Here is a 21,348-nt window from a genome sequence, read left to right as displayed (position 1 = left end):
GTATGGAGAGAAGGCAGGTACGGGATACTTAGTTGGATGATCAGCCATGATCATATTGAATGGCGGTGCAGGCTCGAAGGGCCGAATGGCCTACTCCTGCACCTAATTTCTATGTTTCTATTCGACATTTCGAACCAGCACCACCATTCAATATGATCATAGCTGATCATCCAAAATCAGTACCCCATTCCGGCTTTTTCTCCATATCCCTTGTTTCCCTCAGCCCTCAACTCTCTCGTGAGTAGTTGGGCTAGTGGCGAGACTGCAGTGGAGCGGGAGAGTGGGTGCCGAGATTGCAGTGGAGCTGGCGGACTGATGCCGAGATTGCAGTGGAGCTGGCGGGTTGATGCCGAGACTGCAGTGGAGTAAGAGGGTTAATGCCGAGATTGCAGTGGAGCTGGCGGGCTGATGCCGAGATTGCAGTGGAGCTGGCGGACTGATGCCGAGATTGCAGTGGAGCTGGCGGACTGATGCCGAGATTGCAGTGGAGCTGGCGGACTGATGCCGAGATTGCAGTGGAGCTGGCGGACTGATGCCGAGACCAAAGATCATAGAGCTCTATAATCTTTGGTCGAGACTGCAGGGTAGCTGGCGGGCGGTGAGAGTGAAGTGAGACTACATTTCCCAGAAGGCACTGGGTCAAGCCGGCTTCCCCGCTGCGCCTGCGCAGTAGGGGCGGGGTGAACGGTGGCCGCCGAGGCGAAGGCGGAGCGCGAGCGTGTTTCTCTTTCAGCTCGAGTTTCGAAAGGGGAGGGAGAGAAAAAAAATAATCGTGCGGCTGATTGACGAAGCTCTCTCTCTCTGGCAGCAAAGGAAGCTGAGGCGGCGCGGGTTCCCCCGAGCGTGAAGCGGAGCGCCGTGTGTCCCATGGACAGGACAGCTGGCGGAATTTAAGCTGAAAGAGACGGCAGCAGCAGAGGCAGCGGGCAGAGCGGCGGCAGAAGGCAGGCGGACTGGAGCCGGAGCCGGAGCCGGAGCAGCAGCGGACCGACGGTTCCCTGCGACTCGCGCGATGGACGGTTTCGCCGGCAGTTTGGGTGAGTTGTTTGAAAAGAAGAGCGAGGCGCCGCCGCTCGCGGAGGAATGGTCGAGAGCGGGGAGGCGGCGGCGCTGAGACAACCACCCGAACACCGCCTCCCGGGACCGGCTAACTTTGTGGGCTGTGTGTGGGAGAGAGAGAGAGAGATACGGCTAAATCCACGGTGTCTGCCACCGACCCGGCTCTGAGCAGGGCTGACAGCTGGCGCTCCGGGTGAAGGGATGTGGGTTGCATGTGCTCCGCGTCCCCCCCCCCCCCCTCCCCGGCCGCTGGTGTCCGCTCGACGTCCGCGGCAGCGACCCCAGGTCCTAGCGCCGGACAGGAGCTGCCGTCCGCCCCTAACCCGCCCTTGCTGCCAAAGATCACAGAGCGGAGCTAAGACCTTTGCCGCTGCTATCTCTGCTGCAGCTCCGCAGGTTCATGCATTCGCAGGCACCTTCCTAAACCGCCTCCTCATTCCCTTGCACGGCGCAATGGTGGATTCAGATTCAGACTGATCCACCCCTGCCTGTCCGTGTGAAGTTGCACTCGCAATCAGAGTTGGGGAACGACCTGTAGCGAAGCACTAGCCGATGCCCCCTCGCCAAATGAAATGCCGCGGTTCCCAGTTGCACAGCCACCGCTGTCATCCCGGCTGATGGTTTAACGTGGATCCTAACGTGGATCTCTACGTGGCTGAAACGTTCGTTAGATAAACTACACGAGCTGTGGAGGGAAGGACAAAGTTAGAGATGATTCGCTTGATGGTCTCTAGTATCTTTGACTACAACAGCCGTGCCAGCCAGAGACATAATTCAGCTCTCTTCGTGGGTGGCAGAAGGTTTCCACACAAGGGGACGAGCAAACCTAGCGACCCGCCACCACCAGAGTACATTAGTTGCTAGGTAATATGGAGACTTGAAACTTCCGCACCCATTGAATGGAGAGAAGGTGAAACTTGCTGCCGTAGAGAGTAGTTGAGGTAGAGAGCCTAAGCATTTTAGGCGGAAAGGAACATCTGATTATTTTTATAATTGGATGAGGAACAACAGTAGCAGTATAGATTGGGTGGACCAAATGGGTTATTTCTGTGAAATGTTTTCTCATGTTTACAAATGGTGTGTAAGCGGACCATAATGAGTTTATTTAAGAGTAACACACCAGCATTACTTTAAAAATCCAATAACAATAATACATCTGGCAATCAATTAATATTGAGTTTAATATCGGGTATGAGAGGAAGGGATAAACTAACTTTTAAGTAAGGTAAATTTGCTGATGAGTCATATAAGTATTACGTATGAAACAAAACTGCCATATAGCCCTTAACGACACTATTTAATCTCAAGGTTCAGACAGTATTGAACAAAAAGGAAAGGCTTTCAAGTATGTAAATACTGGTATATCCAGCATATTGAAGTGAACAAAATAGGAAACAAAGTATGTGCATATTTTGTAATAAAAAAATCTTAAGGATATAAAAAACTAATAATATCAAAGACATTTAAAAGAAATAGAAGAAAAGAATTGTAATGAAAATATGGAATTATTGATGATAGATGGTCGTGAGATAGTAAATGGAAGAGTTGTTAAATGAGTACCGTGTATTTTTGCATGAGAAAAGGACTAGGAAAAAAAGCTGCATAAGAGTTTTATAAAAATGATAATAGGGGAATTTTAAGAAATAAATCTCTAGGACCAGTTGTAATGCATGCTGTAAGAAAATTACAGATGCGCTGATTATAATTTTTGGAAATGTGCAACAGTCAGTTCAGAATGGAAAATTGCAAATATCCAAATCGGGGAGAGAGGCTACACATTGATATAGATTTGCTAACAGCAAGACTGAGTGAGCAGTCGGAACGTTGTCAGTTAGAGCAATATTTGTGAAAGGAAGTTTATTTTTGACTTCTCTGGTATGCATTTGGATCTTGAAAGGCAAATAGGAATATTAATTGTGAGGTGCTAGGAGATGCTGAAGAGCAAGGAAAACGTAGGTGTTCATCGACAGGAATTTTTTATCATACGCACAACAAAAAATGCTAATTAAATGTTTTGCCTTTTATTGCAAGAGGACTGGATTGCAAAGGTGAGAAAGTAAATGTTCAGTCATATAGAACATTTTTGTCAGAAAGTATAGGGGTTATGAGAACTGAGACCTTTGAGATATGTACTGGTGTAGAAAGTGGAGCAATGTAGATTTGGTATGATGTTTTGAGAAGAGAATTTATGAGGAGTGGTTCCACAATTTGTAATCTCTGACTCGAGGTTGATGAGTGATCTAATTGAATTTTTTGATTAGGGTAAAAACAAAGAAACAATTCCTCTGCTATGGGAATCCAGAACAAGAGGAGGTGGCAGAAATAAGTAAATGAGATAATAACAGACAACATTGTTTTAAAGTAATTTCATTTGGAATTGACGTCTTCCTAATCTAGATTTTGCCTTTGTGCCTCCATTCTTCCAATTATTTATTTACGAGTAAAATATTATAGCAGCTTTAGTTTTAAAATCTTCAGTTTTTATCATGTATCCATAGGTTTTAGTTACATTTTTAGTTCTGGTAATGTCTTATGTGTGTAGTGATAGTGGACAGAATGGAGTAATGCTTCTGAGTATTTGGGCAAATGTAAACAATATTTCTGATGAAGTAATTGTAATTGTTGAATACTTATGACCATAATTTAGTTGTAATTGAAATGTGCTCTTGCTCAAGTTATTGCTGCACATTTCCTTGTCTTCTCCCAATATAAACCAATATTGGAACAGTGATAGCAATCAATCATACATTTTTTTTAGCTGTCATTAGGTTGCTGCCAATCCAGTCATTTGGTGCAATTTAATAGGATAATGCAGATATACTACCCACAGCTGTTTGTTTACCCACCTACCAATGTGCATTTCTAATTAAAGGAATATTATAATAGCCAATAGACAAGAGGTGCAGGAGTAGGCTATTCGGCCCTTCTCCCCATATCCCCTGACTGCTATTTTTAAGAACCCTATCTAGCTCTCTCTTGAAAGTATCCAAAAAACCAGCCTCCACCGCCCACTGAGGCAGAGAATTCCACAAACTCACAACTCTCTGTGAGAAAAAGTGTTTCCTCGTCTCCGTTCTAAATGGCTTGCCGCTTATTCTTAAACTGTGGCCCCTGGTTCTGGACTCCCCCAACATTGGGAACATGTTTCCTGCCTCTAGCATGTCCAAACCCTTAATAATCTTATGTGTTTCAATAAGATCCCCTCTCATTTTTCTAAACTCCAGAGTATACAAGCCCAACTGCTCCATTCTCTCAGCATATGACAGTCCTGCTATCCCGGGAATTAACCTTGTAAACCTACGCTGCACTCCCTCAATAGAAAGAATGTCCTTCCTCAAATTAGGGGACCAAAACTGCACACAATACTCCAGGTGTGGTCTCACTAGGGCCATATACAACCGCAGAAGGACCTATTTGCTCCTATACTCAACTCCTCTTGTTATAGAGGCCAACATGCCATTCACTTTCTTCACTGCCTGCTGCACCTGCATGCTTACTTTCATAGACTGATGAACAAGGACCCCCAGATCCCGTTGTACTTCCCCTTTTCCCAACTTGACACTATTTAGATAGTAATTTGCCTTCCTGTTTTTGCTACCAAAGTGGATAACCTCACATCTATCCACATTAAACTGCATCTGCCATGCATCTGCCCACTCAGTCACCTTGCATTCTCATGGCATCTTCCTCACAGTTCGCACTGCCACCCAGCTTTATATCATCTGCAAATTTGCTCATGTTACTTTGAATCCCTTCATCTAAATCATTGATGTATATTGTAAATAGCTGCGGTCCCAGCACCGAGCTTAGCCCACTGCCTGCCATTCTGAAAGGGACCCTTTAATCCCTACTCTTCGTTTCCTGTCTGCCAACCAATGTTCTATCCATGTCAGCACTCTCCCCAACACTTGCCCTAATTTTGCCCACTAATCTGCTATGTGGGACCTTATCAAATGCTTTATGAAAGTCCAGGTGCACTACATCCACTGGCTCTCCCCATTTTCCTAGTTACATCCTCAAAAAAATTCCAGAAGATTAGTCAAGCATGATTTCCCCTTTGTAAATCCATGCTGACTCGGACCGATCCTGTTACTGCTATCCAAATGTGCCGCTATTTCATCTTTTATAATTAACTCCAGCATCTTCCCCACCGCCGATGTCGGGCTAACTGATCTATAATTCTCTGTTTTCTCTCTCCTGCCTTTCTTAAAAAGTGGGATAACATTAGCTATCTTCCAATCCACTGGAACTGATCCTGAATCTATAGAATCTATGATAGCAACAGTAATATTTGTTTATAATCCTTGTTATTTAAAATATATTGTGCGTTAATTTCAATGCGGAAATTGCTGCAATATTCTCCGAAATGGCATGTTGCCAAATGGTTGGATGATCTTCTCGCTCAATAAACCATTGACTTGTATTTTTAATGACATTGTAATAGTGCTGTGGACATTTAAATATACTTTCTTCAACTTCTATGTAAAATTTTAAAATACTATGAATGGATTGTTTGACATTGTTGTATGCTTGCATATCCTTGCTATGAGGAAAAGAGCTCCATGTATCAAATGCTCACTGGTCCCTTATTGGCAAAATTTAAAATCAAAGCTGATGGAAATGTCTCTGCAATTATTGAAAATCTTTCTTACTTTAGGGAAGGTCTGGCGTTACAAGTTTCAAACAAAATGGCCTTTCTTGAACTCGTACAGCAAGTTTCAAAACGCATACTTCCAGTTTCAAGGACAGTTTCTTCCCAGCTGTTATCAGGCAACTGAACTGCCCACGCACTAGCTATAATGCGGTCCTGACCTCTCATCTACACCTCTCATCTACCTCATTGGAGACCTGCGAACTATCATTAATCGGACTTTATCTTGCAGTAAATGTTATACAGTACCCTTTTTCCTGTATGCTGTTTTTCATATTGATTGTAATTATGTATAGACTTTTCTTTGACTGGAGAGCATGCAACAAAAAGCTTTTCACTGTAGCTCTGTGCAAGTGACAATAATAAACTAAGCATCTGAAGTAAAATTTAAATTTGGCTGTGTTTTGATTTATGTTTTGCCACAGAATGACATCTGTGAAAAATTGTTAAATTGCGCACACTAATTGGTTCCCGAGTGGTAAGGCACGATATTGCAAAATACTTCCACGTTGAAACTATTGAAAACTTCATTCTCAATTATTATCAGCACAATGTATAATTTATTTGAAAGTTAATGTTCAACAGTCATTGGAGGAAGTGGGTTTCTCAATGTAATAGCTGCGCTGGTTTTGACTGTCACTGGGGTTGTTTTAACTTTATTACGGGTGTGGTATGCATTATGGATGGTCGTAAGAAGCAATGATGTTACAAATTTTAATGTCAGAGTTCACATGACCTCGATGTTGCACTTGCAGAGTTTTGGTTGTTTGATTTATGATGTCACTTGAAACCAGGGAGTAAATTACCAAGCCGATAAATGGTGTCTAGGAGTATGCCACAAAGCAATAACCCAGCTTGCTTGCAGTAGTTGCATAAAAGTAATTCTACCATTTAAATGTTGGCAAAGCCTTTTAAGTCTGTAAATATTTTGAATTTCCTCTTTAAAGAAATCCTATGATGAAGTTTTTGAGTTTTGGATCTGTTGCTTCAATTTTGTATGTCTCAACATTTATAGCTTTAATTTGACATGACTCCAGTTTTCATTTCTTTGTCTAATCTAAAGCTGCAGTCTCGTATATTTCTGATAACGATGTGCTTAGTTATTTGTGTCGTTAAATTCTTGGCTTCAGTATAGGCCTATGATCACATAAAACGTACATGGTTTCCTTTGCTAAATTTGCACCAAGAAAATACATGATACTGGAGTTTACAAATTACTCTAAACATAATGGACAGGAACTTATTCAGATTATCATCAATTAAAGAATGGATTTTGACCAAGCTGTAACAAGACACACGACTCAAGGCTTTGTCTAAATCTTAGTTTAAAGTTACTTTGTGAAGGAGGGAAAGGTTGAGGGAAACAATTTTGAGACCTTGGATCCAAAATGCATGCATGGATGGAACTTAAAAGGAGAATAAGGATTTATAATTGTGATGCATAACCTTATGTAGAGTTGAATATGGGTGACAAGCTACGAATGAAATACTTTGGAATAGTTTAAAAGTACTAAAATCATGTTGTGAATAAATATTAAATAGCCAGTGAGACATGGGAAGGTGGGTAACGTATTGTAGGTGGGTAGTTATAAAAATGGAGCAGTTATGTGGACAAATACTTTGCCCTTTTGTTGATCACATCTCTCAAAGTTGCAAATGGTCTGGCTTGTCTTCATGGGATAAACTATGATATGATTACTGACCACAGATTTGAGTTTCTAACAGTGATGATATTTACTCTTATTTGTAGGACATCTTATATTAATCAAATATAAGATGTAATGTACAACACAAATACACAGTCTACAGAGTAGATCCCTATTCCGGCCAACTGTCAATCTCTTGCTTTCATTAACCATGTCACCCTGAACCATTTTATTACAGTATTCCGTCTATCGAAATCTGTATCATTTGTTGCTCCTTTGATATATCTACTTTTCTCTTATTTGTGATTTTTGTGGAGTCCGAGTTAATGTGACTTAGCCCTGCACCTTGACTTGTATGTGTGTCATCGGCTCCAATGAAGTAATGGTCCTTGTTAAAATATTTTACATTTTTTCCTTGAGGTTAAGTTTTTGCAGAAAAAATGTTTGTGTACATTAAAGTAAGACTTATCTATACTTTTTTGCTTCAAATACTGAAATTCACTGCTGGTGAGCATGGAGTGATGGGGGTTACAAATCTCAAGATCTTTAACAGGACATAGTTTGTGCTTAAGCTTGTCATAATTTCTGCCTTAATGTGAAATAGCATGTGGTTGCTCCACAAATGGTGTTGGGTACTGTATCAAGTTGGTCATATGGTGTTTTTAGTTGCAATTGCACAGCTTGAGCAGGAGACCAAAGTGCTTGTGAAACCTTGTTTAAAAAAAAAAGTGTTTGTGTTAGAGGTTAATGTGTCAGACTTTAGAAGCTAAGCTTTAATCATTGGTAAAATCTGAAAAACAATGTTGTTGTTGAGCTTATTGTCGAGAATATACTCTGTAATCCATAACAAAAGATTATCAACTGAACCTTCAATAACCAGATTTCATCAGCCAAATGAAAACCTGCGTAGATATGTTATATTGTTATCTAAGAAAGGCAGCAGAGACAAGCCAGGCTGGTAAGGCTGACGTCAGCAGTAGGAACCTTGTTTAGTTTATTTTCATGTGTACCGAGGTACAGTGAAAAGCCTTTTGTTGTGTGTTAGCCGGTTAAAAGAAAGATTATACGTGATTACAATCGAACCGTCCATAGTGTACAGATACATGATAAAGGGTATGACGTTTAGCGCAAAATAGTCCGATTAAAGACTTTACCAGCATTTGATTAGGCATGGTCTGATTAGGGATAGCACATGGGAAATCGAGTTCTACAAATCAGATAGATTTTTATTTTTGAAGAGGTCATCAAGAGAATTAATGAGGGCAGGGATGTGGTCATTATCTTTGGACCTTTGACAGGGTCCTGCATGGTATACTCGACTGGAAGTTTAGATCACATGAAATCCAAGGAGAGCAAGCTAATGGGCCTATAGGAAGGAGTCAAAGTGTAGTTGTAGAGGGGTAATTTTTTTTGATTTGGAGGCCTGTGAAATGTCAAAGAGATTGGTATTGCATCCATTGCTGTTAGTTAAGTGCAATAATCATTTGCGTGACATCATCGTTAGCTTTGTCGGTAAATTTGCAGATTACTTGATTGGTCGTATAGTGGTGAGTGAGGAAGAATATCTAAATTTACAACAGAATCGAGATCAGTTAAGAAGGTGGGGCAAGGAATGGCAAGTGGAATTTTGGTTTGATAAGTGTGAGATGTTGCATTTTAGTATGTCAAACCAGGGCCGGACTTGTGTAGTGAATGATAGAGCACTGGAGAATGATCAGCCAGAGGAAGCTTTTGAAGCGGATTCAATAGATAGGAAAGCTTTAGAGGGCTCTGGACCGAATGTAGGCAAGTCGGACTAGCCCAATATGCCATATTGGTTAACATGCACAAGATGGGTCGAAGGGCCTGATTCTATACTGGATAACTCTGATTCTATGTTAATGCATTTATAAAGAAATGGGGAACCAGAGACAAGTGCAATGGCAACGTTTAAAAACATTGGGGAAATTAGTCTTCCTTTTTAAAATTTAAAACAGTATTTAAACACATTGAGAAATGAAACTTTAGAATTTGCGGTTCATTACACATTTATAATTCAATATTTCTTACACAACCACAATACATTAAAATATCAATTAAAGAGAATAGCTATTGACCATTAAATGGGGGAGGAGAGATACAATCCTGGTATCTCGTGACTTCTGGTAACGCTCAGCTGTGGTTATACATAAACTGTCAACCATTATGTGTTCTATTTATAATAACATCCCATGCCCATATGAATACATTTTAATGTACATTCTGGCCAGTTTAAATCTTGCATGTAATTTGTGGATAGCTTGTTGATTATAGGAGCAGATTCTGGAAATGCTTTGTGCCTAAATGGAATAAAAGTAGCTTGGAAATTGTTGCATCTTACTCCTATTGCAATGCAAATAATCTCGATAGACTATCTGACCAAGTGTCCTTTTAAATGTCTAATTATTATTGGTGAACACCACGGAACAACAATTGGTCCTTTATGACAATACCTGTAATCCAGTGAAACTTGAATTATTTTGGGCTCTTTCTTTGTAACTGCACTATTATTGAAAATGTGTTTTTATTCTTGTATTGTTCCAAAATACTGAGTAAAAATGTATTGCATTGTATGTTACCTTATCGATAACAACTGAAGTGTTGTTGGGATCAAATATTAAGACTTCATACATTGTTAGAGTTGAGAGATGTTTGTTGAGAAGAGTTTATGCTCTATTGTCTCATAGGTGAACTTGTGATAGTAAAAATCAAAATCAACAAAGAAAACATGAACCAGTAAATTAAACTTAACTTTGAGAATAAAAAACAGAAAAAAAGATTAATATGATGAAATGTTAAATAAAAAGAGGAATTGCAATAGATTTTTGGATTAGTGATACAGCGCATGAACAGGCCCTCTGGCCCACAGAGTGCGAGCCAACTAGAGATCCCCACGCACTAACACTATCCTACATACACATGGGACAATTTACAATTATACCAAGCCAATTAACCTACAGATGATAGACACAAATGCTGGAGTAACTCAGCGGGACTGGCAGCATCTCTGGAGAGAAGGAACGGGTGACATTTCGGGTTGAGACCCATCCGAAGAAGAAGGGTCTCTAACACTATCCTACAAAAACGTCACCAATTCCTTCTCTGCAGAAATGCTGTCTGCTCCGCTGAGTTACTCCAGCATCCTTCCTACAAAATTAACCTAAAAACCTGCATGTTATGGAGTATGTGAGGAAACTGGATATCCCGGAGAAAAGCCCACACAGTTATGGGGAGAACGAACAAACTATGTACAGACGGCACCCATAGTTAGGATTGAACCTGGGTCTCTGGTGCTGTAAGGCAGCAACTCTACCGCTGTGCCACTAGGCTGCCCTTTACACAATTAATTATAAATGACCTTGGAGCTTAGCCATTAAAATCAGGCTGACTAGGCAAAGAGCATGGAAACCGGCCCTTCGAGCCAACGAGTCCACACAGACCATCGATGCACTAGATCTACAGTGCAATCAAGTATTCAGACCACTTTTTCCACATTTTGTTACATTACATCCTTATTCTAAAAAGGATTAAATTCATATTTTTATCATCAATACCCCATAATAAAAAAGAGAAAACAGGTGTTTAGAAATTTTTGCAAAGTAATTAAAAAGAAATAACTGAAATATCACATTTACATAAGTATTCAGACCCTTTACTCAGTACTTTGTTGAGGCAGCTTTGGCAGCGATTACATCCTCAATCTTCTTGGGTATGACGCTACAAGCTTGGCACACCTGCATTTGGGTAATTTCTCCCATTCTTCACTGCAGATCCTCTCAAGCTCTGTCAGGTTGGATGGGGAGCGTCGATGCACAGCTATTTTCAGGACCTCCCTATGATGTTTGATCGGGTTCAAGTCCGGGGTCTGGCTGGGCCACTCTGGGACGTTCACAGACTCGTCACAAAGCCTCTCCAGCATTGTCTTGGCTGTGTGCTTAGGGTCGTTGTCCTGTTGGAAGGCGAACCTCCGCCTTAGTCTGAGGTCCAAAATGCTCTGGAGCAGGTTTTCATCAAGGATCTCTCTGTACTTTGTTCTGTTCATCTTTCCCTCGATCCTGACTAGACTCCAGTTCCTGCCTCTGAAACACATCCCCACAGCATGATGCTGTCACCACCATGCTTCACCATAGGTATGGTATTGGCCAGGTGATGAGCAATGCTTGGTTTCCTCCAGGCGTGATGCTTGGCATTCAGGCCAAAGAGTTCAATCTTGGTTTCATCAGACCAGAGAATCTTGTTTCTCATGGTCTGAGAGTCCTTTGGGTGTCTTTTGGCAAACTCCAAGCGAGCTGTCATGTGCCTTTTACTGAGGAGTGGCTTCCGTCTGGCCACTCTACCATAAAAGCGTGATGGGTGGTGTGCTGTAGATATAGTTGTCCTTCTGGAAGGTTCTCCCATCTCCACAGAGCAACTCTGGAGCTCTGTCAGGGTGACCATCGGGTTCTTGGTCATCTCCCTGATCAAGGCCCTTCTCCCCCGGTTGCACAGTTTGGCCGGGCGGCCAGCTCTATGAAGAGTCCTGGTGGTTCCAAAGTTCTTCCATTTAAGAATGACGGAGGCCACTGTGCTCTTCGGGACCTGCAATGCTGCAGAAATTATTTTGTTCCCTTCCCCAGATCTGTGTCTCGACACAATAATGTCTCGGAGGTCTATGGACAATTCCTTCATCTTCATGGCTTGGTTTTTGCTCTGACATGCACTGTCAACTGTGGGACCTTATATAGACAGGTGTGTGTCTTTCCAAATCATGTCCAAACAATTTAACTTACCACTGGTTGACTCCAAGTTGTAGAAACATCTTATGGATAATCAATGGAAACGGGATGAACCTAAGCTCAATTTTGAGTGTCATAGCAAAGGGTCTGAGTACTTATGTAAATGTGATATTTCAGTTATTTCTTTTGAATTGCTTTGCAAAAATTTCACAACACCTGTTTTCGCTTCTTCATTCTGGGGTATTGTGTGTAGATTGATGATTTAAATTTTTTTTTAAATCAATTTTAGAATAAGGCTGTAACGTAACAAAATGTGGAAAAAGTGAAGGGGTCTGAATACTTTCTGAATGCACTGTATGTCCTTCACACGAGGGACAATTTACAGAAGCCAATTAACCTACAAGCCTGCATGTCTTTGGAATGTAGGAGGAAATTGGAGTTGCCTGAGAAATCCCACACGGTCACAGGGAGAATGTACAGATAGCAGCCACAGTCAGGATCGAACCCGCATCTCTGACGCTGTGAGACAGGCACACTATTGTGCCACCCTTATGGAATGGCTTCAGGATGCTCCAGGGAAAATCCTAACTTGGCTTCATATGAGTGCTCTTTCTGGATGATTTGTTAACTATTGTCACTGCCACTTTATGAAACATAGTAACTTAATTTCAATTAACATAATTTGCAGATGTTCAAAAATATTGTGAAACGATGCTGTCTTTTCTGTAAAATTCTGTTTCAGTTAAACCTAAAGCTGAATAAAAATAGCAAAAAGCTGGAAATAGATTAGGCAGCTTCTGTGCACAGTGAGATAATTAATGTTTTATTTTGCAGATCCTATGCAGAACTGGGAAAAGGGGAAGTGAAGTTGTCTAAGTTAACATTTTCTCTTTTGCCCAGTTCTGACAAAAGATCTTTGACTTGAAATGCCAATTCTGTCTCTCTTTTCACACATGCCACCAGACCTAGAATCATAGAAATGTATAGCATAGTTCTTTGCCCCACCACATCTAGGCCAACCTTTGTGCCCATCTACGCTAATCCCCTTTTCCTACATTTAAGTCAGTGTTCCCTTACTATCCATTTATGCGTTGTCTGTCTAAATGGCTCTTGAACATACTGATTGCATCTGATAGCACCACTACCTCCTCTGGCAATGAGTTCCAAATATCACCCATACTCTTTGTAAAGAAACACATTTTTCCCAAATCCCTTTTAAAACTCCCTCTTCTTATCATAAACCAATGTCTCGTTGTTTTGATGTGTCTAACTTAGAATGCCTTTTGATTGTCATTAAATTTCATTCCTACAGTCATGACAATACAAAAAAAAACCCAAGACACGCACTTAACACAATTTACACAAATCCATCACAGTGAATCTCCAACACCTCCTCATTGTGATGGAAGGCAAAAGTCTTATCTCTTCCCTTTGTTCTTCTCTCGCGGTCCAGCAGTCCAACAGTCGAGGTGACTGGGGCTCACGATGTTAAAGCCCCCGGCAGCGGGCGCTGGTAAGTCCCGCGGCCGTTTAAGCCGTGCCGGGCTAGGTTAGGCCCCGCTCCGAGTCATTTAAACCCCGCGATTCCGGCGGGAGAAGTTGCCGTTGCGGGAGCTCTGAAAAGCGGTCTCCCACCAGGGACCTGCGAGCTCCCGATGTTCCTGTCCACCGGGCCTGCGGCCAGAGCCTCCGAAGCTCCGAAGTCGGGTTGCAGCCGCGCGTCACCACAGCTCCCCCTGCTCCTAAGTTGGCCAGCTCCGCAATGATGAGTCCGCAGGCTCTGCGACTTGATCACTACCTTGAGAGAATTTATTGTGATATTTTGAATCTCTTTGTTAAAGTGATGGAGACTGTCCCAGTAAGCCTTTCCCTTCTGCAAGGTTAATCTAATGACATTATTTATAGGAAGGAACTTGGAGCTTGACACTATAGCGATGCAACAGAATGATTGATCTGTGACGTGCTTCTGAGCAGCCTGAGCCCCAAGACAGATTATAGACAGATTTAGAATATAGATGACCTTGCTTACTGCATTTCTACTCCTGCATAGTGCTTTGATTTGTAGTAGCATCTTATTACTCCATGTAGTAAAGCTGCTTTGGATTACATAAGACATTTCCTATTGCATTTGGAAAACTAACTGAGAGATTCTACTTGAGATCCCATGGCAGCGATATTGCAAATTTATTTTTAAAGCAGGGATTTTTGATCTGAATATTGTACTGTTACATCTTACACAGAGCCAAATGTATCATTTGATTTTTTATAATGTGATGCATAGGAATCGGGTTAGTCGACTCTACCCTCTATATCTAACCTTGCAACCAATGAGATCATGGCTGGGTTCACCTCTGCTGTTATGTTCTAGGCTTTTGGGAGATAAAGTTCAAGGCGTCTAAACTAAGGGGAATTTAAATTAAGTTTAGAAGTTTCTGTCTTTAATTTTGTTCTGTGATGCAAACACATACCTTTTCAAAAATGGGAATAGCACAGGGAATAAATAGCACAGCATAGGTGTGCTTTTAATCAAAGCATATTTAATTAAAGCATTACTTCCTGACTTTCATATGCCAGTCTGCAGAAATAAATGTCAGAATTCTTCTTTTTTTTAACTGATTTTTATGCCTGTGAACTAGGTTTCCCAAATGCTTTTTTATTAAATTCTGAAATGTTGTGGAATAATTATAAAGTGTTGATTTAAAAGTTTTGAGTTAAAAAAATAAATTGTATTAAAATTCCCCCCCCCCCCCCCCCCCCCCATTATGCTTAATTTTTCATGCACTACTCATTTAACCAATATATAACTTCCAGCTCCCATTTACACAGAGTTATTGTCCCAGTTACAATATCTTGAAATCTCTTCATTATTAATTAAATATTTGAAAGGTTTATGGCCAGAACATGACATCCCATCAAAGTATACTTTCATCTTCACACTAACATCCCCCATTCCTGCTAATGTGAGGGTGCGTGTTTGCGCACCCTCACATTTACTAATCATCTCGTATGGAGCAACATCAATGCTTTCCGGATGCCCAGGTAAGTAATATTAAAGAACACTATCTCTCTTTCTTTTAAGTGTCTTCAGAAATGTAATGGGTTGGTCAGAGAAATGTTAATTTCAACAAAAGTATGTCATGGGTCTTTCTGATTGGGTTATTTGAGTCCTCTGGACTTCCTGTTCATTTTTCATTACAAAATCAGTTTTAATTAAATTCTAAATTTATCTAAATTTGCTGATATCAAATTTTACATGGGCAAATAGTGTTAAATCATTTCATCCCTGGTAATAACATTTCCGATAGGTTTCCAGCAACTGGTCAAGAAAAAATAACTCTGCTGGCATTACTTGCAATATTTGGAGCAGTCTGAGTACAGTAATGCTACTGATTAGACAGCTGCAGGAAGTGGAAGGTGGGAGCACATAAAATTTTGCGGCATCCCTAGTCAGTTTGGTTTTAATGGCTAAAGGCCAATGGCTGGAAGGGGCCTTCAAAATAGCAGTTAAGCAGGCATGCCATGTTGGAATGAGGAATTAAACTTAATAAAAGATGTCCTTAAAATTATTCCTTTCTTTTCACCGTTGAACACCCATGGCAAGTATAAATAGATGGTGCCTCGGTCAATCATGTGATCTGATAAATCTGTCTGCAAGTTGACCAGTCAGCTTCACTTGTGGACATATTTATCATATCACGTGTGATCGGCAAAAGGCTATTTATACACCTGGTAGTGTTTTATCAATTTGGGTAGGTGGGAATGGGATGGGTAGGAAATTCAGTATATATATTTTTTTAAAGCAAAAATATGAGGTAAAATCTTTCTCTCTTTGTTCTTATGGAGCTAGGTTTTTTATTTCTGTTTTTTAGTGTAAGGTTTTAAAGATGCAGCGTCTTTGTGGAGAAATAGTGATTGGTTGGATTCCAGCAGTTCATTCTTCATTTTTTAATTGATTTTAGTTGAATTATGTAATGCCTAAAATTGTTGATATCCAATTTTGCAGAAGGGCAAGTTGTGTTTCATATTGAGAAGGATCCAGAGAAACTTGGCATTAAGGCAGCTGATTGACAAATGACCTTTAGTGCTGGTAAATACTAAGGTAATATACTTTGGCATGAAGCTCAACTAGCAGCAGGCAATTTCATTTGAGAGTACTGCAACATTAAATATGTCTACATGAGGAGATCAAATCTCTATTAAACAAGGGGTTTAAGGGTGCATTTACACTGTTGTGTTGACCATTAAATTGTCAAGGTTCCAGTTAGGAAATTTCAATCTAGTTAGGACTGAATATACTATTGTGCTTTGAGAAGAGTTAATCATCTTGTGTTACATGGTTCTGTATTCCCTGTCAATCTGGTATATTTTTATTATTGTATTGTAGACTAATAACCATTTCTAAAATCAGTTTTCCCCAACAAGCATTTTCTACAGGAGATCTTTAAAATATGTACTGAAATTCCACAAAAGCTATTTTTTCCTTTTGTATTAATTAAATGGAGAATATCAGTCCAGAAAATGTCATTGTTTTCTGCTTGGAATGGTGACAATATCTGGCATGAAATAAAGATGTGTTTTGATTTTTGTTGTATTCAGCAATGAAGTGATAAACCAACCCATTTAGAACTTTTTCTAATGTAAAATAAAACAAGGAGACACATCAGCAGGTCAGGCAGCATCTGTGGAGAGGGAGGACAGTGTTAATGATTCAGGTTGATGACCTTTCATTAGAACTAGATAAAAATCTCTGAGCATGTTTCAAGTTGCAGAGAAGAAAGACCAATTATATTGATAGTTGACTTTGTTTTCCCTGTAAATTCCCTTTCCATCGCATGTATTCTTCCAAAATCCTCTTGTGTCATATGAGATACAAAAAGCTGGAGTAACTCAGCGGGACAGGCAGCATCGTTGGAGAAAAGGAGAAAAGGAGGAATGGGTGACGTTTCGGGTCCAGACCCATCTTCAGACTGGTTAGGGATAAGGGAAACGAGAGATATAGATGGTGATGTGGAGAGATAAAAAACAATGAATGAAAGTAACGATGATAAAGGGAACAGTTCATTATTAGCTGTTTGTATGGTGAAAACGAGAAACTAGTGCGACTTGGGTGAGGGAGAGAGAGGGAATGCCGGGGTTATCTGAAGTGAGAGAAATCAATATTCATATGAGGTCTGGTCTCCAACCAAACCATCACATCTGTCACACTGCCTATTACAAGCAAATCTTTAAATCCATTTCATCACATCTCCTCCAGACTTTGACACCTTTGAGTTGAGTCTTTGCATTTGGGGACATTGTCTAGAATTTCCATCTTAAAAAGATTTACACATATTTAACTGTGATCCTCTTGCCACTAACAACTATACAGTGCAATTGAGAATAAAATGTTTGTGTATAAAATCATGAGGGGAATATCCATTGCCCTCCATAATGTTTGGGACAAAGACCCATCATTTATTTATTTCCCTCTGCAGTCCACAATTTTAGATTTGTAATAGAAAAAATCACATGGGGTTAAAGTGTACATTGTCAGATTTTATTAAAGGCCATTTTTATGCATTTTGGTTTCACCATGTAGAAATTACAGCTGTGTTTATACATAGTCCCTCCATTTCAGGGTGCCATAATGTTTGGGACACATGGCTTCACAGACGTTTGTAATTGCTCAGGTGTGTTTAATTGGCTCCTTAATGCAGGTATAAGAGAGCTCTCAGCAGATAGTCTTTCCTCCAGTCTTTCCATCACATTTGGAACATTTTATTGCTGTTTATCAACATGAGGACCAAAGTTGTGCCAATGAAAGTCAAAGAAGCCAGAGACTGAGAAACAAGAATAAAACTGTAAGAGACACCAGCCAAACCTTAGGCTTACCAAAATCAACTGTTTGGAACATCATTAAGAAGAAAGAGAGCACTGGTGAGCTTACTAATTGCAAAGGGACTAGCAGGGCAAGGAAGACCTCCACAGCTGATGACAGAAGAATTCTCTCTATAATAAAGAAAAATCCCCAAACACCTGTCCGACAGATCAGCGAAACACTTCAGGAATCTGTGGATTTGTCAATGACCACTGTCCGCAGAAGACTTCATGAACAGAAATACAAGATGCAAACCACTGGTTAGCCGCAAAAATAGGATGGCCAGGTTACAGTTTGCCAAGAAGTACGTAAAAGAACAACCACAGTTCTGGAAAAAGGTCCTGTGGACAGATGAGACAAAGATTAACTTATATCAGAGTGATGGCAAGAGCAAAGTATGGAGGAGAGAAGGAACTGCCCAAGACCCAAAGCATACCACCTCATCTGTGAAACACAGTGTTATGGCCTGGGCATGTGTGGCTGCTGAAGGTACTGGCTCACTTATCTTCATTGATGATACAACTGCTGATGGTAGTAGTGTAATGAATTCTGAAGGGTATAGACATATCCTATCTGCTCAAGTTCAAACAAATGGCTCAACTCATTGGCCGGTTCATTCTACAGCAAGACAATGATCCCAAACATACTGCTAAAGCAATAAAGGAGTTTTTCAAAGCTAAAAAATGGTCATTTCTTCACCAGATCTGAACCCAATTGAGCATGCCTTTTATATGCTGAAGAGAAAACTGAAGGGGACTAGCCCCCCAAACAAGCGTAAGCTAAAGATGGCTGCAATACAGGCCTGGCAGAGCATCACCAGAGAAGACGCCCAGCAACTGGTGATGTCCATGGATCACAGACTTAAGCAGTCATTGCATGCAAAGGATATGCAACAAAATACTAAACATGACTACTTTCATTTACATGACCCATGTGTTTGTACAATTGGGTTATAAATCCATCAGTTCAAACAATATTTTTACCGAAAGCTATTTACTTGTCCTTCTTCAGAAAATGTATTTTTCAGTTTGTTAGTGTTTTTTTCAAATGTAGGCATGTCCTCAAAAACACAGATATTAATCAAATAATAGATCAGAATTTGCAGTATGGGATGAGCTGCCCACTATTACTGCTGACCTGCATGCCGAATCTCCATTTATATCGATTTCCATTGGGGATTTCCTACCTTAAGTCATCCAATATTCAAGATTCTGTACTGCGACAAGATTTTCAGCAAAATATCCATCGTCGGGAAAGTGGTAGAGAACAAGCCGAGCTGGAAAAGATTTTTGACCCTATGGTAAACCATGTCTTTGGCTTTATCGGTGTCAAAGCAGTCAACATTTTTGAATCTATTCAAGGATATTTAAAAACAGTTAAAAAAAAAAAAAAAAAAGTTTTAAAAATTAAATAATTATATAAACGAATGAGTTAAAAGTAGTTGCAGCTGGGAAATGCAAGTGCGGGCATTTTCAATGGAATAGGTAGTAATTTTCTGCAAAATCAAAGCCATAATCTCGGTTAACACTAGGTGGCATTACCAAAACACATTTTTAGTTTTATGCTGTAATTTATAAACTCAAAAATGATATTTTGAAACAACTTATATTTTGCAAATCATAATGATGTTTAGATGCTGAACCAAAAAATATTTGCTGATCTGTTTTCATTGGGAAGATAGATCTAGTTAAATTGTTTTTTTAAAGTGGACGTGAAATTCTATTTACTGAATAATGCTAGCTAGCTCCGTATTAGTATATAATAGGATATAATATTATTTTGCTTCATAGATAGACACAGAGCGCTGGAGTAACTCTATAACTCTGGTTCAGTCATCCCTTCTCACCCATGCTACGACCTGCCCAGATACTTTCCCCTGCAGTGCAGGAGATGCAACACCTGTTATAGTAGCCATCACCCTACCCAAGGTCATTTGTGGCTGCTAATCATCAAAATCAAAGGAAAATGGTTCATTCTACAGTGATTACAGTCCAGAACCAAGGTCAACCTAACTTCAGTGGTCGAGTTTCAGCACCAAGCTTGCATACTTGATAATATTTGCCTACCAAATGCATCATTGGCTCATTCACTGAAGGATATGCGAGAAGTGTAATCATCATCTGTAAGGCAAATGTCCTCTCCCAAACTTTTCCCACTTAAAATTGGCCGATAATAAAGGTTCATGGAGATATCCTAGAAATCGTAGACCACTCCTCATATCTCAATCATATAAGGCTAACGCATCTTACCATTAGAGGTATTAGATGTTATATTCAATGATCTTGTAGAGGTATGTAAAATCATGAGGGGTATAGATAGGATGAATGCACATAGTCTTTTTCCCAGGCTAGGGCATTCAAAAACCACAAGGTGTAGGTTTAAGGTGAAGGTAGACAAAAGTGCTGGAGAAACTCAGCGGGTGTAGCAGCATCTATGGAGCGAAGGAAATAGGCAACGTTTCGAGCTGAAACCCTTCTTCAGACTGATGTAGGTGGGGGGTGGGGGACGGGGAGAAGAAAGGAAAAAGGATGAGGAAGAGCCTGAGAGCTGAGGGAGAACTGAGAAGGGGAGGAGACAGGTTTAAGGTGATATGGGAAAGATTTATTGTGAATCTGAGGGGCAACTTTTTTATACAGAGGGTGTTGGGGTTATGGAACAAGTTGCCAGAGGAAGTACTTGAGGTATTCAAAATACATTTGGACAGGTACATGGATTGGAATGATTTAGAGGGACATGGGCCAAACTGGCCAAATGGGACCAACATAGATTGGGCATCTTAGTATGGGCGAGTTGGACCAAAGAGCCCGTTTCCATACTGTGTTGCAGTATAGTGTGGTGACTAGAACTGGTTGGCATTTAGGTCTTGATGTAGAGGCATTCCAAATGCTTAGGAGCTCACTCTGAATATTGCAAATAAATTGCGCTCACAAATTTAATTAGGTCCACCACTTGATTGAAGGAATCCCATCCCTTCATATTTAATGACAGGAGTTGCTTGCTGTGAGAAAATATAAGCCACTCAAATAGTCGCAATATATTTACAGCTGCCATTGTTTATTTTTTCAGCATGTAGGGCCATGACTGCATACATTTTATGGCATTTCAGAAATTCTGGTATTTTTAGAGTTGCTTAGCTGTCGTGCTTGGGCTTGTAATTTCATGAGTTGTTGAAAATGTACCTGTTAGTTGTAATGGAAGTGGAGTTTGATCGGGGTAGAGTCCCATTTAGTTGTTTTAAAATCTTTCAATTGTTGTGAAATTTTAACAGAGCCTCGTTTCTCAAGCTGTGTACCTCATGGACTAGACCACATTTTGGTTGTATACCTTTTTTTGGTTGCATGTTCCAGACGAGGAAAGAAAACTAAAAGTTGACAACTCAATTCTTGCATATTTTTCAGTATG

The 21,348-nt window shown here is 40.4% G+C and overlaps 1 protein-coding gene across 2 annotated transcripts in view; it reads left to right on the top strand.

Moving 5' to 3' along the window:
- Nucleotides 1–630: 630 nt before the first annotated feature.
- eml4 (EMAP like 4) overlaps nucleotides 631–21,348 on the top strand; it is a 180,010-nt gene continuing 159,292 nt past the window's right edge. The window contains exon 1 of one of the 2 annotated variants that reach the window (XM_033025567.1): nucleotides 631–1,037. In XM_033025567.1, coding sequence (XP_032881458.1) covers nucleotides 1,013–1,037 — 25 coding nt within the window. In that variant the 5' untranslated portion in view covers nucleotides 631–1,012. The remainder of the gene's footprint in view (nucleotides 1,038–21,348) is intronic. The other variant, XM_033025564.1, reaches the window with a different exon arrangement.

The sequence above is a fragment of the Amblyraja radiata genome, chromosome 8, assembly GCF_010909765.2.
Source record: "Amblyraja radiata isolate CabotCenter1 chromosome 8, sAmbRad1.1.pri, whole genome shotgun sequence".
Classification (NCBI taxonomy): Eukaryota; Metazoa; Chordata; class Chondrichthyes; order Rajiformes; family Rajidae; genus Amblyraja; species Amblyraja radiata.
The sequence above is the reverse complement of the archived record's forward strand: the minus strand, read 5'-3'. Positions and strand labels throughout refer to the sequence as shown.